The sequence below is a fragment of the Nyctereutes procyonoides genome, unplaced genomic scaffold, assembly GCF_905146905.1.
Source record: "Nyctereutes procyonoides isolate TBG_1078 unplaced genomic scaffold, NYPRO_anot_genome, whole genome shotgun sequence".
Taxonomy (NCBI): Eukaryota; Metazoa; Chordata; class Mammalia; order Carnivora; family Canidae; genus Nyctereutes; species Nyctereutes procyonoides.
In genome coordinates this window covers 7,633,885-7,653,459 of record NW_026575021.1, presented here as the reverse complement: position 1 = coordinate 7,653,459, position 19,575 = coordinate 7,633,885, and the positions used below count along the sequence as shown (strand labels likewise).

At 41.4% G+C, this 19,575-nt stretch overlaps 1 protein-coding gene across 1 annotated transcript in view; it reads left to right on the top strand.

Annotated features, from left to right (window-relative positions):
* The window catches only part of KIT (KIT proto-oncogene, receptor tyrosine kinase), a gene marked incomplete at its 3' end in the record, with an annotated part of 76,131 nt that extends 57,533 nt beyond the window's left edge, over window positions 1-18,598 (top strand). The window contains 10 exon segments of the mRNA XM_055341793.1: window positions 9,361-9,475; window positions 11,143-11,324; window positions 12,535-12,641; window positions 12,734-12,860; window positions 13,146-13,250; window positions 13,338-13,448; window positions 14,639-14,789; window positions 16,688-16,779; window positions 17,260-17,387; window positions 18,488-18,598. Of these exon segments, the coding sequence (XP_055197768.1) occupies window positions 9,361-9,475; window positions 11,143-11,324; window positions 12,535-12,641; window positions 12,734-12,860; window positions 13,146-13,250; window positions 13,338-13,448; window positions 14,639-14,789; window positions 16,688-16,779; window positions 17,260-17,387; window positions 18,488-18,598 (1,229 nt within the window).
* Between the last annotated feature and the right edge of the window lie 977 nt (window positions 18,599-19,575).

Here is a 19,575-nt window from a genome sequence, read left to right as displayed (position 1 = left end):
CCAATAAAGCTGGGAAAAATAAGATTTTAAAGTGTATACATGATTTTGATATGTGTAAACATTTTGAAAAAACTGCCCCCCACACACACATCAAGTGAATTAACACATCAGCTTACGTGTTTATGTTTACCCTTCTTGTTTTTGATTTTCTGGGGTTTTGGGGGGGCGGGGTGCTTGTTTTGTTTTTTGGTGAGAACATTTAAGCTCTACTTTCTTAGCAAATTTCGATTATGTAATACAGAGTTATCAACTATAGTCACCATGTAATTCATTAGATGCCTAAACCTTACTGTCTTACACCTGTTTATATTCCTTTAATGCCTCTCCCCATTCCTCCATCCCATCCCTTAGGCCTTGACAACCACTTTACTACTCTTTTTCAATGAACTTGATTTTTTTTTTAAAGACTCCATCTAAGTGATACCATGCAGTATTTGTCTTTCTCTATCTGTCTTCTATATCTATTACATGGAACATAATGCCCTCTAGGTTTATCCAACCTAATTTGTTGTCGCAAATGGCAGGATTTCCTTTTTTTTCAGGCTGAACAATAATCCAGTGTCTGTGTGTATCACATTTTCTTTTATCCGCTCATCCATCGAAGGAAATTTAGGTTGTTTCCATACCTTGGCTAGTGTAAGTAATACCGCAGTGACCATGGGAGTACATATCTCTCTTCAAGGTAGTAGTTTTGTTTCATGAGGATATGTATCAAGAAGTAGGACTTGCTGGATCATATGGTAGTTGTGTTTTTAATTTCTTGGGGGGAACCTCCATGCTCTTTTCCTCAGTGGCACCAGTCTGCATTCCCACCGACAGTGCACGAGGGTTCCCTTTTCTCTGTGCCCTTGTCAACATTTGTTATTTCTTGTCTTTTTGGTAATACGTGTGCTAACGGTGTGGGTGATCACGTCATTTTGGTTTTTTTTGATTCACCCATAGTCTTAAAATGCCTCTTGAACACATTATCGGGTAACCTTTCCAAGATCAGTTTTGTGAATCTAAAATTTGAGGTAAATGGTATCCAGGGGCCATAAGTAGAACTCTGGCAAGTCTTAAAGGTCTGCCCTTTAATGACAAACCTCGCCAGGTGAGTCAGAGTATTGTGGTACTGGGGCGGGGGGGCGGGGGGGGGGCTCAGGGGGTGGTCACAGGAAGGGAGGGAGGACAAGCATATAGAGAGAACTCAGTCAGGGGCTTGCCCTTCACCATGGGGCTTATGTGGAACACATGTCCTTTAAGCTAGATCGGCTATCCAAAATGACTGCAGAAGTACACCAAATTAACTTTCAAAGTCACTGACTCTACTTCATTTACGGCAGTGTTAACAGTGGGTTGAAACGATTTAAGGAAATGCTAAATAATGCATTATTTCTAAATCACCGTATCATGTAATTAACATCCTGTCTGGTATGAGCAATTATTTTTAGATCATACAGCGTGCCCGTATCAGTCAAAGTAATAAATCATCCAGAGTGAGGTCTCTTGATGAGAAAGTTTCTCTTTGACCACGTTTGCAAAATCTGGGCTGCCTTTTATATAGTTTTGGTCATAGTTCAATCTGTCCTCCTAGGGAGAAGCCACTCTGAAGGGGAACACCCCGCAGACAAAGTGGCACATTTGCCAAAGGTGAGGGCAGATGTGTCAAGTCAGCCACTTAAATAGATGGCTTAGACCCCCTGGCCAGCCAGCCCTCTGAGTCACCCACCTGGCTGGAAGTCCTCAGGGACCTTCACCCAGGGTTAAATGGTAATGTGGGCTGGCCTTCAAGGATTGCTCAGTTTAGGGGCTTTGGGTCTGTGTCTTTCATGATCCCTGTGAGATGAGAACAGAGTTACTAGAACCTTGCCTCTTTGGGAGGAAGAAATGTTTTCTACCATCTGTCTCCCTTTTTTTCAGGGCTGATAGGACCTTTCAAACATTTGGGTGTCCAAACCATTCTTGCATTAGAGGCTAAACATTTTATTTTATTTTTTTTTAAATTTATTTTTTTGTAAGTCGTTTTATTTATTTATGATAGTCACAGAGAGAGAGAGAGAGAGACATAGGCAGAGGGAGAAGCAGGCTCCATGCACCGGGAGCCCAATGTGGGATTTGACCCGGGTCTCCAGGATCACGCCCTGGGCCAAAGGCAGACGCCAAACCACTGCGCCACCCAGGGATCCCTGAGGCTAAACATTTTAATAAGGCTTATGACTAACACACTTGACCATTGAGTTTTGCTTAAGAGGTTTTGCTTTTTAGTGTTTTTTCCCCCTATTAGGTGGATTCTATTAAATCTCTAATATTAAATTATTGGAATTCTTTTTTTTTTTTTTTTGAGAGAGAGAGAGAGAGAGAGAGCACATGAGCAGTGGGGAGAGGCGGGGGGGGGGAGAGAGAGAGAGAGAGAGAGAGAGAGAGAGAGAGAGAGAGAGAGAGAGAGAGAGAATGCCCCAAACAGGCTCCACACCCAGCCCAGTGTGGAGCCCCACCCAGGGCCTGATCCCACGACCCCAAGATCATGACCAGAGACAAAATCAAGAGTCGGACACTCACCCGACTGAGCCGCCCAAGTGCCCCCAAATGACTGGAATTCTTAAACATTAAATAAAACCAGTGCTGAATAGAACTCCTTTCTGATTGATTTACTTGCTTTTGAAAATTTGCTGTAAGGCTATCACAGTAACCAGAAATGTAGCTTGGTTAGTGCAAACATATGTATACATAAAACAGTTTTAAATTAAAACAGTTTTTTCTTATTGTAAAAATGTCACGCAAAGGATAGGAAAAACTGGAAAAAGTAAATAAGCAAAAGCAAGAAGCACATTTTAATTGTGCCTCTTAAAGTTGGTTTACATTTTATACTGTTCCTTAATATATCCCTTATTGTATATGTTCTTTGTGAACATTTTTTGTTAACTTTTTTTTTTTTTTTTACAAAACTGAGGTCCTAATGCTTCATGAGCTTGTGTTTTGGTGCTGAATAATGAATGCGTTGAGTACACCTTTCCATGACATGAGATACCTGTCTGCAACCTCATTTTGGTGTCCTTTTGCATGGATAGTGCATCATTTTTTTAAACCCACATCTGGTGCAGTTTTGAGACATTGTATAGTATGGGATGGGTCACAAATGATTGACTGGGGTTTTAAAGAAACCCATCAAATTATTTAAGGTTTATAATTATCTTGTTTAATCTCAAATGAGTGACGTAGCTTAAGTGCCTGGCAGTAAATAAGGTTATCATCTGTCATTATTTTTCATGCTCGCCCATGTCTTAAACATATGTCACAGAAGATTTCACTCTCCTGGCTTTTGGGGCAGTTCTAAATTAAGGAATAATTTTCAGGTCTTCTTAGTATGGTTGCTAGTCTATGTAAAAGTAGTCTCTTGTCTTTTTATATTAATCTTTTTATAGGTAGTGCATGTTCATTTGTGATACCTGACAGCGTCTGAGCTCTGTTTTTCAGATTCTGTTACTGAATTTGAAATGAGTTTTTGTTGTTAAATGCTTTGGAGTTATGAGTGTTGTTTTGATGTGACACTTTAATATCTCCTTCTCATAATGAAGATCTCTCTGTCTGCAAGAATTGCTGTAGACATTTGAGTTGAAAGAAAAAAGGGATATCACTGCAACCTACTTTTAAAGTCTACTTTGATTCTCTTATGTTCTGAAAAAATTTAGGAAATGTATTAGTATTCTTTTTCCTTCGTGTATCATGAGAAAGTTGGTCGGGTGGGGTGTATTGCTAATTTGGAGGATCTAGTTAAAGGCCGAAACTGAGAACAGGAAACCCCTCTAGATCGTTAGGCCCTTTGTTGGTGTGGTCTGGCCATCATTTCGTGCTTATGGTAGAAAAGCAGGAGAAACAGGTTTAAGTTCTGTGACTGTGTCAGTGTCTGCTAGGAATGGACCCTGAATTGGGGCATAATTTTCTAAAGACGGTGTGAGTACTCTTCCTTCGTGTTAGTGGAACTTAGACTCTGTGGAAGTTCCCTTGCTATCTGAGCCCATATATGTTTTTACATCAGATTAGCTCCCTTCATTTATACGTGGATCCAGGCTCACCTATAATTTAGTGTAAATTTAAATTAACCCGAGAATAGGTGCATGATTTTTCCATGGGTTTTATGGCAATAACCCTTGCCTTCCACTTTTGAATTATGTTGGAAATGAATTCACTGCTTTTACTGAATAGAGAAATAGCATTTATATCACATGCCAGTCCTCCACGTGTGTGTCTACATCTGCTCTCTGCGTGTCTGGGTCACATGGCAGTGGTGCCCTGTAAATTGAGCATCGTGATTCTGGCTGGGCAAGGCTTTGTGCAGTTAGTTGTATCACTTTTTAAATTTTTTTAACTTAATCTCAGGACTAGGAGATCTTTACTGGCTGTTTAGAACAGATGTTGGCAAACTGTAGTCCTAGGGCCGGAGTCAGCCTGCAGCCTCTTTTCAGAGGGCCCATAAACTAAGATTTTTGGTCGAATGGTTGAAAAAAATCAGAAGATTTTGTGAGACGTGAAGATAAAATTCAAATGTCAGTGTCCATAAGTAAAGTTTATTGGAACACAGCTGTGCATGGCTTTGCACGTCTGGCTACATTTGTGGTACAGTGGCACAGTTGAGTATTTGCAAGAGAGACCCTAAGGCCCACACAGCCGAAATTGTTTACCACCTCAGTCTTTACCATAAAAGTTAGCTTACTCCTAGTTTAGAATGTCACTGCGTTAGGAGGGTGATTTTTTTTTTTTAATAGTAAAAACTCTGTTAAAGACAGCTGGATACAGGCAACTATAATTGAAGTTTTGTTTCATTTGTTAAACAAACTTCTATCAAAGTGCCCATATGCCAGTTTCTAACAATCTTTTTTTTTTTTTAAGAGAAGGGGAGAGAGGGATGGGGAAGGGCAGAGGGAGAGAGAGAGAGAATCTTAAGTAGACTCTTTGCCCAGCATGGAGCCCGAATCCATTCAGCGGGGCTAAATCTCAGGACATCTATTCCAGTTTTATTTTGTTTTTGTTTTTGTTTTTTAAGTATAGCCTTATATAAGTGAAAGTTAATCTGAAATTTTTTATAGTCCTGTTTTAGCTGATTTAAGTTCCTTTTTCATAGCAGTGTTATGGCAGGAATGTAGATTTGACCCAGGCCCAAATAGGGCCAAATTGCTGGAAAGCATTGCTGTGTGGCCATTAAAACTACAGCAGACCCACAATCGTAAAAACAAAATGCATCCTTATGATCCCTCTTCATTTAGTCTTTTATTGCTTGTGGAGGCTTCAGTCTATGTTCTTTGCTGGTTATAGAGTGTGGGCAAATGTGGTTTATTAGCAGGAACTGGTCGAGGTGCTCAGGGGCAAGAGGGGAGCTCAACTCAGAAATGCTTCCCCATCAATGACTCGTGCATCTCCTCCCACCGCACCCCAGCACTTATTATCTGTGCTGTGTCTTAAAAATTTGTTTTGTTCTTGCCTCCCGTCTGGACCTGATGGTGGTGAGAAGGAGTATTTTTTCAAGATCACATATCTTTGGGGTAAATCAGCAAATGGTTAGGATTTTTAATTGCACGAGCCATAAATTCTCAGTAGAGTCGTAAGCACTCTGAAATCAGCCTACAAGTTGATCAGTGTTGTTGCAGACGCTGGAATGACCCAGGCCCACAACGCTTTGAAAGGAGAAAAGGCTATTTTCTTAATCTCCGCAGGAAATACATAACTCATGCACCTCTTAGGCTTATCCAAACCTCCAACTTGGGAGGAATTAGGGAATGTGTCATTTGGTATACTGCTGATTGCCGAATATCTCAGAAACCACAGCTCAGATTTAACCTGGAGAATTGCAGTTATGTGTCTTTAAAAGCAAAATGCATATTTAATGCCTTACACAGTGCATTGAGGCACTTACAAAATGCAGATGAGCCCAGATTTTCATTTTTAGGAATCAGATTTATACCTAGCTCATTCTTTATGCATTAAACATTTTCGTAGTGCAACTTGCCATGTAGAGCTGAAACTGTACTCGTGTAATTTAGCCTTTTCAAAATGAGGTCTGTCATCACCAATGTTAGGGACAAGACTGGAATTAGGGCGAGGCGCCTGGGGTGTAGAATTTAAGGAAGAGCTCACTCGAGGTGCCAGCCCTGTATTTGCGAGACCTTGAGGAGGGTGAGTGCCTTCTTAAATTCCACACCTGATGTGCTTCTCTTGCCTCACCCTCATCCTACCCCCAGTCAGGGTCTTTTTTGTAAGTCCACTAAAAAGGTGCATTGCTGGGTCAGATCCTTGGCTTACTGAATCTCTGGGATGGGGGTAGGGGTAGGGGGCAAAAATGTCTATTTTTTTTTTAGTTTTTATTTTCTTAGTACTTCGAACACACATTAATGTTTAGAGACCTTCTGGGCTTGGTTGGCCAGGCTAAGGACCAACAGGACAAAGCTGCTCTGCTAGCCTCGGGTTACAACCGGCCTGAGACGGTAGCTTAAAAATCTGCCCAATTAACCAGCACACGGGAACAAGTAGGCCAGCCGGACTGCACCACTTGCCAGCCCTGGCCGTTGTGTAACTGCCACCAGGTGTCACGCTGGAAGGCTTGGATCTTGAGCACTTGTAGCCAGAGCTGAATGTAATTGATTATGTAATTTTGAGCTGTTCCAATTTTTTTAATTAAAAAAATGTTTTATTGGTTCATTATTAGCTACACGTACACCGTAAAAAAAAAAAAAGAGAGAGAGAAAATAAGTCAAAAGAATAAAGTAGAAACTATCCATAATCCTTTTACCCAGAGGTAACCATCGTTAACATATTAAGGTACCCTTTCAACCTTTTTTTTCCCTATTGAATTAATATTTTAATTCCACTCTAAGAAATCTAATCATTTGGATTAGGAAGGATGGGTGACAAAAGGAATGTCGATGGGAGGGAATCATCTTAGGACCTCGATTCCAGTCTAAGTCCTATCCTATTACCTTTGCCATCTCTGTGTAGACCTCCCCTCTCACCTACAATCTCTGTGTTAAAGAAGAATTCACCTGGCCAGGTAGATGGTGGATAGCTTCTTGTAAGAGTGGGAATAGAGCCCCTAACACAGCAAAGTCAACCTTGGGCTCTTGTCCCAGGTCCCTTCTTAGTATTCTAATCGAATTCCTTGGACTCCGAGGAACTTGGTTTTTTAGAGGGGACTTAGTGGTTCAAAGAGCTCTTCCTTTGTGTGTCTGCCGCAGGTCAGACTCTGCTCCGAGTCAGAGGTACAATCAGGGAGATGTGGTTCTGCCCTTGAGAACGTAGAGTCTGATGGAGGAGGCAGCCCAGGAGGTTGTGTAAGAGTGTCAGGTGCTCTCGCATGCTGCGGGAAGAGGGAGGAGACACCAACCAACTTGGCTTTGGAGAGTTGAGGATGGCTTGGAACAGGAGATGACACTTGAATGGAGTCCAGAGAGACCTGCCTTATGGCGCCTGCCGTCTTCAGCAAATAGCATTCTCCTAAAGTTCCACTGTTTTTTTGTGTTCTGTCCTACTTTTCAGCGCAATCACACAGTTGCCCATGATAATTAAATGAGACTTGCCAGATGGATACTTTCGCAAGACGATGGCTCGTCTTCTTGCTCTATTTGTGAAAGCTGGCATTGGATCCAAACTCTCAAGGATGCCCCTACCTTGAGATCGCTTTGGAGTGCCACTCTTTTGTGTGTATTTGCCAAATGGCCTGCCCATGCGTCGGGCCAGGCTGAGTGACAGGTGGGTGTGCCATGCATGTGGACACTGATCCCTGCCAAGCCGTTTTGCCTGCAAGGAGGTGAGGTGCTGAGAGGTGGTTCTACAGTGGTCCCTTCCCTTGAAGAAATACACTCCTGAGCTTCCGATCTGTCGGTCCCTATCTTCTCACCATATACAATTTTGCTATCAGTTGCAAACTAATCAAGGTCAGATTCCCAACGCGTCGGGTTAAAACACTCATTGTCACACTATCTGAAGATTTTTAGATCACTGAAGAGAATATTCCTGGTGGCAAACACAGTTGAGGGGTAGCAAACTTGATTAACCAGAGAGGGTAGGTATTCTGAAATAGGAAATGATAGCTGAACCATTAATAAATTAATGGTTAATAAAACTGTCTCGTGTCTGCGAAACATTCTTCCTCCTTTGGGTGCTCCATCTCATTTAATTGTCCCAGCATCGTTATGAAATGGGGACTGTTGCTATTCCCACATGACACACAAGGAGGCTTGATGGAGAGACAGTTTATTGGTAAACGTGGGAGCCGGCAGCAGGACACCCTTCATTCCCCACACACACAGTGGGGTGCATCCCATTCTGTGTCTGATGTCATACTGAGGATCCAGGGTGAGCGCCAGGCTGAGCGCATCCCCGCCCCTGCCATCAGATCCTTACAGGTCGGCTTACTTGTTCTCTAAGGCTTAGACCCCTTCACTTATATTTCCTGTAGAACAACTGAATGTAATAAGTTCATTTTCCTTTCACTTTAGAAAATAATCTCAAGAATTTGCAGTGCTTTTAGGCACCCTTGATTGAATGAATATCAGTTGATTATTGTCGTTCCCCAGAAATGTCAAATTAGAGCATGCCTGCTGATACAACCTACTTTTTCAGTGATTATATACAAGTTTAGATAGACATGTGAATAAAACTCTTGGGCTGGTTTCCTCTTAAAATTTTCTGTCCATATTTTGCATTTGAAATACAAATTTGGAGTTTAAAAGCCCATATTGTATTTTACTCTTATGTTTTGGCTTCTCCGTAAATAGGGTGATTCAGTTCTTTTATTTCCACCCACTCCCTTCTGCCCCCACCCCTAAAAAAGAGGACATTCTTGGAGGGGGGAAGTGGGTGGGTGGGTGGGTGGGGGCTTCTCATTTCCTAGAACTCCTCTTAATTTTATCCATCCCAGTCTGTGCCATAACTTGAAATTCTCTATGACAGGTTCAGTGATTTGAAAGTCTGATGGCAAGAATCTTAAACACGATTTCCACCTTCACAACAGTTTGGAATCCTAAAGTTTGGATTAGAAGCAGTCTTGCAAATTCTGCCCCCCACCCCCCAACTGGAAGCAGAAACCCGGCCAGGGGTCCTGCGAACGCCACCTCCGTTCACTCGACCCCAAACAGGGAGTTCTCACCTGCAGTGTGGACAGTCCACAATGGAGCCAGGCAGCTCTAAACGGGGGGAAACCCTTTCCTGGTCTGACCCTCGCTTCTGCCTCCCTGTGCCTTCCACTCACTGGTTCCGATGCTCCCCTTTGAATATGTTCCCTCAGGGTCCTCTTAAAACTCAAGAAAGTTCTAAGGATTTGGAAACCGTGGAGGGGAGCCTTGGTGAGGTATTCCAGCAGTCTGACCTATGGCCATTTCTCTTTTCCTACAGCAAAGCCAGAAATCCTGACCCATGAAAGTCTCACGAATGGCATGCTCCAGTGTGTGGTTGCAGGATTCCCAGAGCCCGCAGTAGATTGGTATTTCTGTCCAGGAGCTGAGCAGAGGTGAGAGGATTATTTTGGCTACTACTTAACGTGCACGAGGGAAGGACAGCAGGGTAGTTGAACTTCAGATAGGTTTTCAGATTCTTTTTTTTAAAGCTTTGTTTGATTATCCTTTTTTTCCCTATCCATGTGGCTTTTTAAGGGGGGCATAATTGCTATATTTTTCGTGGTAGACATTAATTTTGTTTGCTGAGAAATGATTACTGAGTGACTTACTTCTCTGTTTTGGTGGTTATCTTTTGGATTTATCATGCAATTTCTAGCCTGCAGGTAGATAAAGCAATTTTCCAGGACAGAGTAATTAGATTTCCATTCTGTACACAGGAGGCAATGTGTGTGGGAGATGTGGCTGTAGTTTTCATGAAAAAAAATTGCCTCAGAAGTTAATTGCCAAGTTACCAAAAAGTAATGATCGTGCAGTTACAACATACATACGGCATTTGTAAGCTGCGGGTTTTTAAAAGGTTTTTTTTTTTCCTCCTTAATTAGGTGCCCGGCCCCTGAGCAGAGCACATCTGGCAGGGTGCTTCCTCTCCCTTCCAATCTGCACTTAAGCCTTAAATTGTCCTTTCACATTACCTGAAGATGAAAATGGGGTCACCATGGCTGTTTTTATCCATCAAATGCTATTTTGCGCTCGGGCTTTAAAAGCCCAGTGTAACATCACAATTGAATAGTCAGGATAATAATAGAAATTTTATTTCTCACAGAATAGTCCTTTTTATCACAACACGTTGGAAGAGGTTACATAGGATTGTTGTTTTCAGCGGCGTTTTAGTGGAATGTTTTCTTCGGGGAACAGTAAGAAGGACCCGAGGCCCCTGGAAAAGCCCCTACAGTGGAAGTAACCCCAGCAGTTACTGTTCTCCATACAGCAAATATTTATGGGGTGCCACTTGTATGCCATACCCTGGTCTAGTGAGCCAAACACACCTCGGAGTCCCAGCTTTGTGAGTTTATATCTAATGGGTAGAGAGAGGTGAGCAAAAGATGAAATAAACAGTTAAGTGCTAATGAGAAAAATAAAGCAAGGTATAAGGGAATAGAAAAACATTAGGTATATGGGGGCATAATTTAAAATGGGGGTCCAGCCCCTGATGGATGGGCTTTGCTACCTGGAGTACAAGCCAGTGGTCCGGCCTCTGTCTCCCTCTAAAACCTGGATCAGGATCTTGGCTGCTGGGATTTGGGGGGCTGACCTGCCTTCATTCTTGTAGACTTGAACTCTCTCCTCCTCTAAGCTCTTTTTTCAACCCTCACACATGTACCCTTTCACAGTTACTTTATAAAGGTCTACTGTGTGCCAGCTACCTTTCTTCCATTCATTTCCAGCCCTTTCCGTAACTCTCCAAAGTGGGTATTACCATCCCGAGCTTCTAGCTGTAGAAACGGAGTCCTGGAGGGTTTTAAGTAGCTTGTCAACCAAACAGGTATTTGAATCTGGATTCAAACTCCTGTCTCACTCCCCATTTCTTCCTTTCCGCCCTGCTTCTCTTGCTCACGGCGCCAGGGGAGTGCTCATGCATCCTCACACCCTTGGTTGAAAAAGGACATTTCTGATTATGACCCACTCCCTTAGTTTTAAACGTATGCCAATTCCAATGTGATTGATTGATTGATTGATTTTCCTAGAGTAAATCTGGGCTGTTATTTTCTCTTCCCTCTAGATGTTCTGTCCCTATTGGGCCAATGGATGTGCAGATGCAAAACTCGTCTCTGTCACCGTCTGGAAAACTAGTGGTTCAGAGTTCCATCGATTATAGTGCCTTCAAGCACAATGGCACAGTCGAGTGTAGGGCTTACAACAATGTAGGCAGGAGTTCTGCCTTTTTTAACTTTGCATTTAAAGGTAACAGCAAAGGTATATTTCTTTTTAATCCAATTTAAGGGGATGTTTAGGCTCTGCCTGCCATATCAATCATGATTTTAAGTCCATTCCATCAATGGCCATGTCATTTCTGGTAATTTCCACATTATACCATGCTGTCATCAAACTCACTAAGTTTCATCCTGTACTAGTTTGTTAATAACATGTACTCAGTGATTTTTAACCACATACATATATATTTACATGTGTATATGCACGTATGTATGTACGCATGCGTGTGTGTGTGTGTGTGTATGTATGTAGTGAATCGCGTATTTCCAGTCATTCCTACTGAAAAGGGGCGGGGAAAGAAAATAGGGAATTATATTTGCCTCACAGCCAGATATAACCAGAATTAGGGCAGTTAAAAATTTTAAATTGAGTTTAAAATTTTACTCCTTGAAAATCGTTTATTTGAACACATTGCCGGATGCTATACAAGAAAGTTAACATTGCCTTTTATGAAGTTATGTCAGTGAGCCATTTCTTTCGTGTCTGTCAGATTTGATTCATGAGGGACTACCTCTGAACATTAAGTTAAATGATCCTTGTGGATACATTGATGAATTGGTATGAAGTTGGAAGACAAAGAAGCTGGGCATCTACATTCCCAGGGCTTAGTTTTGTTTTCTTGAGTTGGCAAAGATGTGTGCCAATAAGTGGTATACTTCCGGTTTTTGAGTAATGAGGGGAAGAATCTTACATTGTTCTTCATCACAGGTTTTTTTTTTCCCCTCAGGCAATGAAAAGAACACTTTAAAGATATTTTCTTGGTTGTAAAAGAAATTCTCATCAGTGTAGAAAATTTGGGAAATACAGGAAAGCGTAAGGAAGAAAATATAACTATCCGTAAAGGAAACTTCTTAAAGTTGTCCAAGGCAGGAATTTAGTTGAAATACAAAGTTCATTTATTATGTTGCTTTTTATTGACAAAACAGCCATAAAATTATTTGTGGGCTACAGAAATCTCAACTTCCACAGTAGTCTGGTTTGAAGTTGTTCCTTCAAGAGATCCCTTTGAATAACCAGAGGAAGGTAGTATTAGCAAGGCAAGGAGTTTATGAGATGCCCTTGGCTTTGAATCCTGCCATGGTCTGTAAGGCGGGGGATGGGTGAGTTTGGGGTCAGGTGGTTGTCATGAAGCTCCACCCCTGCTAATACGTTGTGATTCCACATTCCCCTTTCATTTTAGAACAAATCCATTCCCACACCCTGTTCACACCTTTGCTGATTGGCTTTGTGATCGCAGCTGGAATGATGTGCATTATCGTGATGATTCTTACCTACAAATATCTACAGGTAATCATTCATTTGTTCTCTACCCTAAGTGCTATAATGATCGAAATGTTATCATTAAAAGATGATCTGTCTCTCTTTTCTCCCCCCACCAGAAACCCATGTATGAAGTACAGTGGAAGGTTGTTGAGGAGATCAATGGAAACAATTATGTTTACATAGACCCAACACAGCTTCCTTACGATCACAAATGGGAGTTTCCCAGAAACAGGCTGAGCTTTGGTCAGTATGAAACAGGGGCTTTCCATGTAATGTTTTTGTGTACGTGTAACAATGACTTTAGGGAACCCCATTAGCTTCCTTTGTTCTGTTCCAACTGAGACAATAAGTATTTTCTGTGAAGTTTCATCACTTTTGATAGATTCCGCATAAAGCACCTTATAGAGAAATGTCTCTAGCTGGATTTGTCCTTAATTCCTTAACAATTCCTCGATTGTTGACTTTGAAATTACCCAGATGCTCCTTTGGTCCTACCACCATCCCTTACTCTTTTCTTCCTTTCTGCAGGGAAAACTTTGGGTGCTGGTGCCTTCGGGAAAGTGGTTGAAGCCACTGCATATGGCCTGATTAAGTCAGATGCGGCCATGACCGTTGCCGTTAAGATGCTCAAACGTAAGTTTCTGCAGGTGGCTGCATGCCCTCAACATTGGCTTGCCAAATTTGCTTCTTGCTAAAATGAAATTTTTTTCTGATTTTTAGCAAGTGCCCATTTAACCGAACGAGAAGCCCTAATGTCTGAGCTCAAAGTCTTGAGTTACCTCGGTAATCATATGAATATTGTGAATCTTCTTGGAGCATGCACCGTTGGAGGTAGGGCCATGACCAAATTAACTTTCATTATCTTTTGAATTATCTAAAGAGGGGAGATTTTAATATGATTGCGACAGTGCTTGGTTATATCTTATTGCAAGATTTTTACCCGGGTTGTTACCTCTTGTAGATGTTTCACACCCCTGCCCCAAAAGCCATTCTTAAGAATGTATATTTGAGTTTTATCATCATGGGGACATGCCCTAGTTACTGTCATTGGCGTTGCATCAGTATCAACCTCTTGAGTATCTTGAGAACCTCTCATCTCTTCCAGAAAACTTTTCTTTTATCTTGCAAGCTATTTTACCGGAGCATATCTAGTCACTAAAGGGTTACTATCCATAATTAAAGATAGACTTTGAAGCCTGCAAATTCTCCAGTACACACCAAATGAGACAAACACTTCACCTCGGCAAAAAAAAAGTAAATTTCCAGTTGGAAGCAATTCTGAGGTAGAGCCTTCCATCAAGGATTTCTGCGATGTTTCCAGAAAACCTTTTGGTCTAAAGGAACAGAGATGTGTAAAATGAGCCATTCCTCAAGATGTACTGAGGTTCACGGTCAAGTTGACAGCTTAACTTACTTCTTAAAACAGCCCCCATAAATGTTGCTTCCACATCATGACCTGTTGGTAAAAATTCCTGCCCAAGTTAATCGGGTGCCTCTTGACTTCAGAGCTGCAGCGTGAGGTTTAATTACAGCCCCGGAAACACTGGTGGCCGGTAGTGCTCGGAAGGCAGGTGGTGTCCTGGCGTGCCAGGTGCTCACCCTCTCCAGGGTCATCTCAGCTGGCCATCCCGTGCCATTGGTTTTCCTCTGAGGCTGCACTTTCTGCCCTTCATCATTTCCATAATAACATGAGGAGAGGGTGTGAAGCCCTTTTGCAGACCGAAGTGGATGGAAGGATCCGTGCAGGAAATTATGATGATTGTAGGATATTGTTGAAAGTTGGTAACTTGGATGTAAGTCAGGCCAGGCCCCGAGCACTGACCTCACTTAGGAAGGGGTAAAAGGAGGCTTACTTGTTGAGTTGTCCTCCTCAGAATGCTGGTTTTTGCTAAGCCTGCTAAGTATTTGCCTTATCAATGAACCTGAATGAAAATGGTCATGATGGCCCCTGAGTCTATTTAAAGGGGGCAGGGTCGTCTAGAGAGCTCACCTCTCTTTAACCTTCTCTTACATATCTGCAGGGCCCACCTTGGTCATTACTGAATATTGTTGCTATGGTGATCTTTTGAATTTTTTGCGAAGGAAACGTGATTCATTTATTTGCTCAAAGCAGGAAGATCACGGAGAAGTGGCACTTTATAAGAACCTTCTGCATTCAAAGGAATCTTCCTGGTAAGACTGATTTACATAAATAGCTGTCAACAGGCAGTTCAGGGGGTCGAAAGGGTTTGCAATCAAGGCTGATTCTTTAAACAAATGAACAGAGGTACTTCGAGGCGCGCCAAATCAGAATTATTAAATCATTTAGGTGTCGTCAACAATTTAGAAAGTTTGAATGGCGTTTGTAAAGATTTAAATAGTGTTGAACTTAGATTTTTATTGATTTTTTAAATGCATCTTTAGTTTTTTTTTTCAAAGTGTTCTGTTCAATTGAATAATTCTGTACTTGTTTCACTTATCAGGGCTCTATTCTCGTGTGTCCTTTCATTTATTCTGTTGGGCTTGGAACTGTATGCATCTCTGCAGTGAGACACTGTTTGTAGGAAAAATGCTAAAGTCTGTCAAGTTGTCTTGGTAAATTTCTCGAAAACCTTTAACGGAGTGGCAAAAGAGCTCTGAACATATCTCTGCACGTAGGTTTCTCACCATCTACCTCTGAATTATTTCCGTATACCTTGCCCTTCTTTTAAAAAAAAAAAAACAAAACTCAGTCATGCTATAAAAAGGCACGATTCTAGCACGTGTTTAAAAATTCTGTACCTTATTTTCATCTCTTTTCCTCTTTAATATCCTTCTGAATTTGAATGACGTACAAAGAGCTTCAGATTCCTTTAAGAATAATTAGTGTGGCTTAACAACCAGAATAGGATTCCTCTCTGCCTGGCCTTGCCTGTTCTTTCCAAAGGTTGAGAAAGATTTCCTAGATGCACCCAGCCCAACAGAAATCATATTCATCATGCCCAATCCCTTATACTTTATATTTCTGAAGTTGTGTGGTGGATTTTTTCCTCTCCTTTCTATTTGTTCTGTCCCCTACGTTTTGAGATGGCAAGACTGTGTTTCTTAAACTTAGCTCCAGGCCCTCGAGAAGGCCTCAGCAACTATTATTGATGGGTGGTTACTTCTTAAAGACCTTTTCTGTACCCCTTGACTAAAGGGTTTCTTCACCCCAGGTGAAGCCTTTTCATTTTCCTTTTTTTTTTTTTTTTTTTAGTCCTATAGACTTGGGTAGTGTCAAGTGGTAGTAAAAACACATTACAAACCACCTTTTGTTAGTTTCTCCAGAGCATATGCTCCTTATGTGAATAAATGAGCCACTTTGCCTTATTTCTAAAACCTTGGCCCCATACATGTTTTTCAACTTGCTGAAATAATGGCTCAAATTGTTCTATCCGATGTCGTGTTCTTTGTGCTTTGGGATCCCATATGGGACTGGAACCACCAGCACACTCTGAAGGAGATTGTTGTCATAGTGTTTCTATGCTAATCAGAAGCAGGAAGTACTAGAAATCTTGAAGACTTTCCAGCCAAATGTTGCAGATTCAAGAGGTCCAGATGGTTCAGAAAATCATCCAAATTATTGGTGTTTATCTGAACTAAACTTGGTTTTTTTAAACCTTCTTCCATCAGTCGCTCTATGTTAGCGATCCCTGCCTTCCTCCCCATCACACATCTCAGAGCTCTTGCTCTTCTCGTCCTTCTTGTGTCTTTCATCTTGTCTCTTGGGGCTAATTTAGAGACTTTGAGGGAACAGGGGATACTGTTTATGGTTCTCTGTTTCCCATTACACCTCTGGTGTCAAGAGATGGGACATTTCTAACCTGAGTCCCATCTATGAACACAAAAGAGACCGTCTCATTCCTGGGCATCGGGCCCTGATGTTGAATATTAAAAACTCCTGTATAATGAACAAGCTTTTCTTCATTCAAACCTAGTAATACTTTCTCTGAATAAAATCAGCCTCTTACGTAAAAAGGCAGTGGGGAGATAGAGCCTGCCCCATGGAAACTCCCCCATTTTCCCATTTTATTCAGTCATAATTTGACGGATGGATATTTCATCTCTCACAGCAGCGACAGTACTAATGAATACATGGACATGAAACCCGGCGTTTCTTACGTTGTGCCAACCAAGGCAGACAAAAGGAGATCTGCGAGAATAGGTGGGTACCTATCAAATAATAAAAACAACTTCATTTACAAAGGCTTTCTCATACTGCTGGGAAATACATTACCATGCCCCATAGTGACTGGTTCTCCTTTCCAGGAGGGCCCGATGGCAAAGCCACTGGTCAGTGGCAGGTCAGGGTTCCAAGTGAGCATTGGGGTGAGAGAGTGTTCGTTATCGTATAGGAGCATCTCACTGCACGAATGAAGATATATGTGTATCAACTATGTATTTTACACATCAAAAAAAAATAGGAGATTTGTGTATTTATCCACCATCCTTCTCCCCTGAAGCCCCAGACTGTGAATATGAACTTGGTGCTTGGGCACTTACCTTTCCTCAACGCTGGGTGGGTGACTTGCCTGCGCGGTCACATCAGTTCCTTATTACCAACCTTTGGTATTCTTGTTGTGCTGTCTTCTGTTTTCCAAGCTTTGAGGCTTAATTGCTAAGAAAGTCCTTCTTCTCCTAACAGGCTCATACATAGAAAGAGATGTGACTCCCGCCATCATGGAAGATGATGAGTTGGCTCTAGATCTAGAGGACTTACTGAGCTTTTCTTACCAGGTGGCCAAGGGCATGGCATTCCTGGCCTCGAAGAATGTGAGTGGATGTGGTTCTCGAGGAGCATTGCCACCACCCCCCCCCGCGCCGTGCCAACCCCCACAACCCCCTAACCCCAGTGGCGCATTTTAGAGTTCATAGTTAGAATGCACAGTGTTGTTTTGAAGTGTGGTAACCCAAAACAGGGGAAATTTCATTTCTTCATGTTCCAACCGCTATCTTTTTAGAAATCCTATTCTCATTTATAAGCTTTAAAGTGTAAGCCTGTCTAAATGAACTTTCTATGAATTTTTTTTTTTAATGTAGCAAATCCATTTAAAAATCCTGGCTCTTAGAATACAGGAGCTGCTCTTAGAAAATAGAGAATGGTTTCATCAGCAAAGGGAGGAGGTACCTCATGCAATTGCAGTGCTTGGTGAAGCACATGCTTGGGTCTTGTTGAAGTTGGGCCTCAGATATCGTGTGGCTTCATGAAGTGTGGGGGAATAAGGAATCGGAGAGAATAATAAGCATTTGGGAAAAAGGTAGAAATGGGAAGAGAACGAAGGAACCAAAGCAAGGAACATGGTCTCCGGAAGGGTGAGAGGAATTCAGTAGCAAATGAGACTAGCAGACCAGGAGGAGGGAACAGATCCTACCCTTAAGTGTCATTGGTGACATTTCCAAACAATTACGAAACTAAAAGAGGGATATAGGATGGCTGAAATAAAGAGCCTCTTCCCTGTGTCCTCGGGAGACATCAAATTGGAGTTGCAAAGACATTTTAAAAACTCTATAAAAGGACATTCAAAGAGAAGCATGCAAAATGAGGTTTTGGTTTAAAAAATATGATACGACTATTTATAATGTATTTTCCTATGAATGAAAGCAAGTCATAAGAAGAAAAAAAAATTATTCGAGTTGGTTTGGAAAGCGATTATCGTAATTAAGGTCCTAAACGATGTGAAACACAAATTTTGAACATCATTCAGAGCATAATTTAGATCTTTATTTTTGGTGCACCGAAGAGTTTCAAGGCAAAGCCAAGGTACTGGATTTGTGTGACATAGCAGCATTCTCGTGTTGAACAGAGTTTTCATTCTTGAAGAGTTTAAAATAAATGTAAATGGTTTTCTTTTTCTCTCCCACTCTCCTAATAGTGTATTCACAGAGACTTGGCTGCTAGAAATATCCTCCTTACTCATGGTCGAATCACAAAGATTTGTGATTTTGGTCTAGCCAGAGACATCAAGAATGATTCTAATTATGTGGTCAGAGGAAACGTGAGTACCCACTCTGCTTGACAGTCCAGTGAAGGATTTTAGTTTCGAGTTTTTCTAAGAATTGCTTTTTATGAGTTTCCTAATGCAAATCCTACCTTTGAGATACCATGTATTTTAGCAGTCAGATTAAGTGTACTTCAGCAAAATTTGCATGGTAGGCTGAACATTACTACAACTAACATTCCGATAATAGAATTCCTAATTCTAATTGTGTAATTATGGGGCATGTGAAGGAAACAGAAATAGCCTTAATTTTCATTATAGCCTGAGAATAGCAATGAACTCTATTTTGTTCAAGTGAAACAAATGTGGGCCTGAAGGTCACAGCAGGGGAATTTTACTTGGAGATTGACATGCTATGCGCAAAAGATTAAAATCTAAGATAATGTTCAGAATTAGGTATGTAGAATGTTGGATCTTCTAATCAATAGAGAGCATATTAAATAGGTTCGTAAGTAATAATTGGGTTAGAGAACATAGTGATTTTATTTCAAAGTGCTTTATGTCCCTGCCAATTCTCCATGTAGCATCAGAACAAGCCCCTGGCATTGGAGTGCAGTGTCTTCACATTTTCAGCGTTGGAGAAACTAAAGCTCAGTCTATTTTATATATTTTAGTAATAAGCATCAACTAAGTCTGAGATGACACAGGTCGGTAAAGGCTGAAACCAGAGCCCACGATCTCCAGAACAACGTCCCATTAGTATGGGAAGCCATATAGTCCTGTATCTATGTATTCTTCTACATCTATTTGCCCAGGCCCATTTCCCCAGTCCAGATTTATTTCTGGAGGTAACTATTTATGTTGCTTAGGATAATGTAATATTTTCTCCTCCATCACCATGGCATCCTCTGTACTTGACTTGGTTTTGTAGAAATGCTGCTGGCTTTACTTCCTGATCAAATCATGTATTTCTTTCCTTGTTTGATTGATTGATTGATTGGAGAGAGAGCACCAGCAAGGGG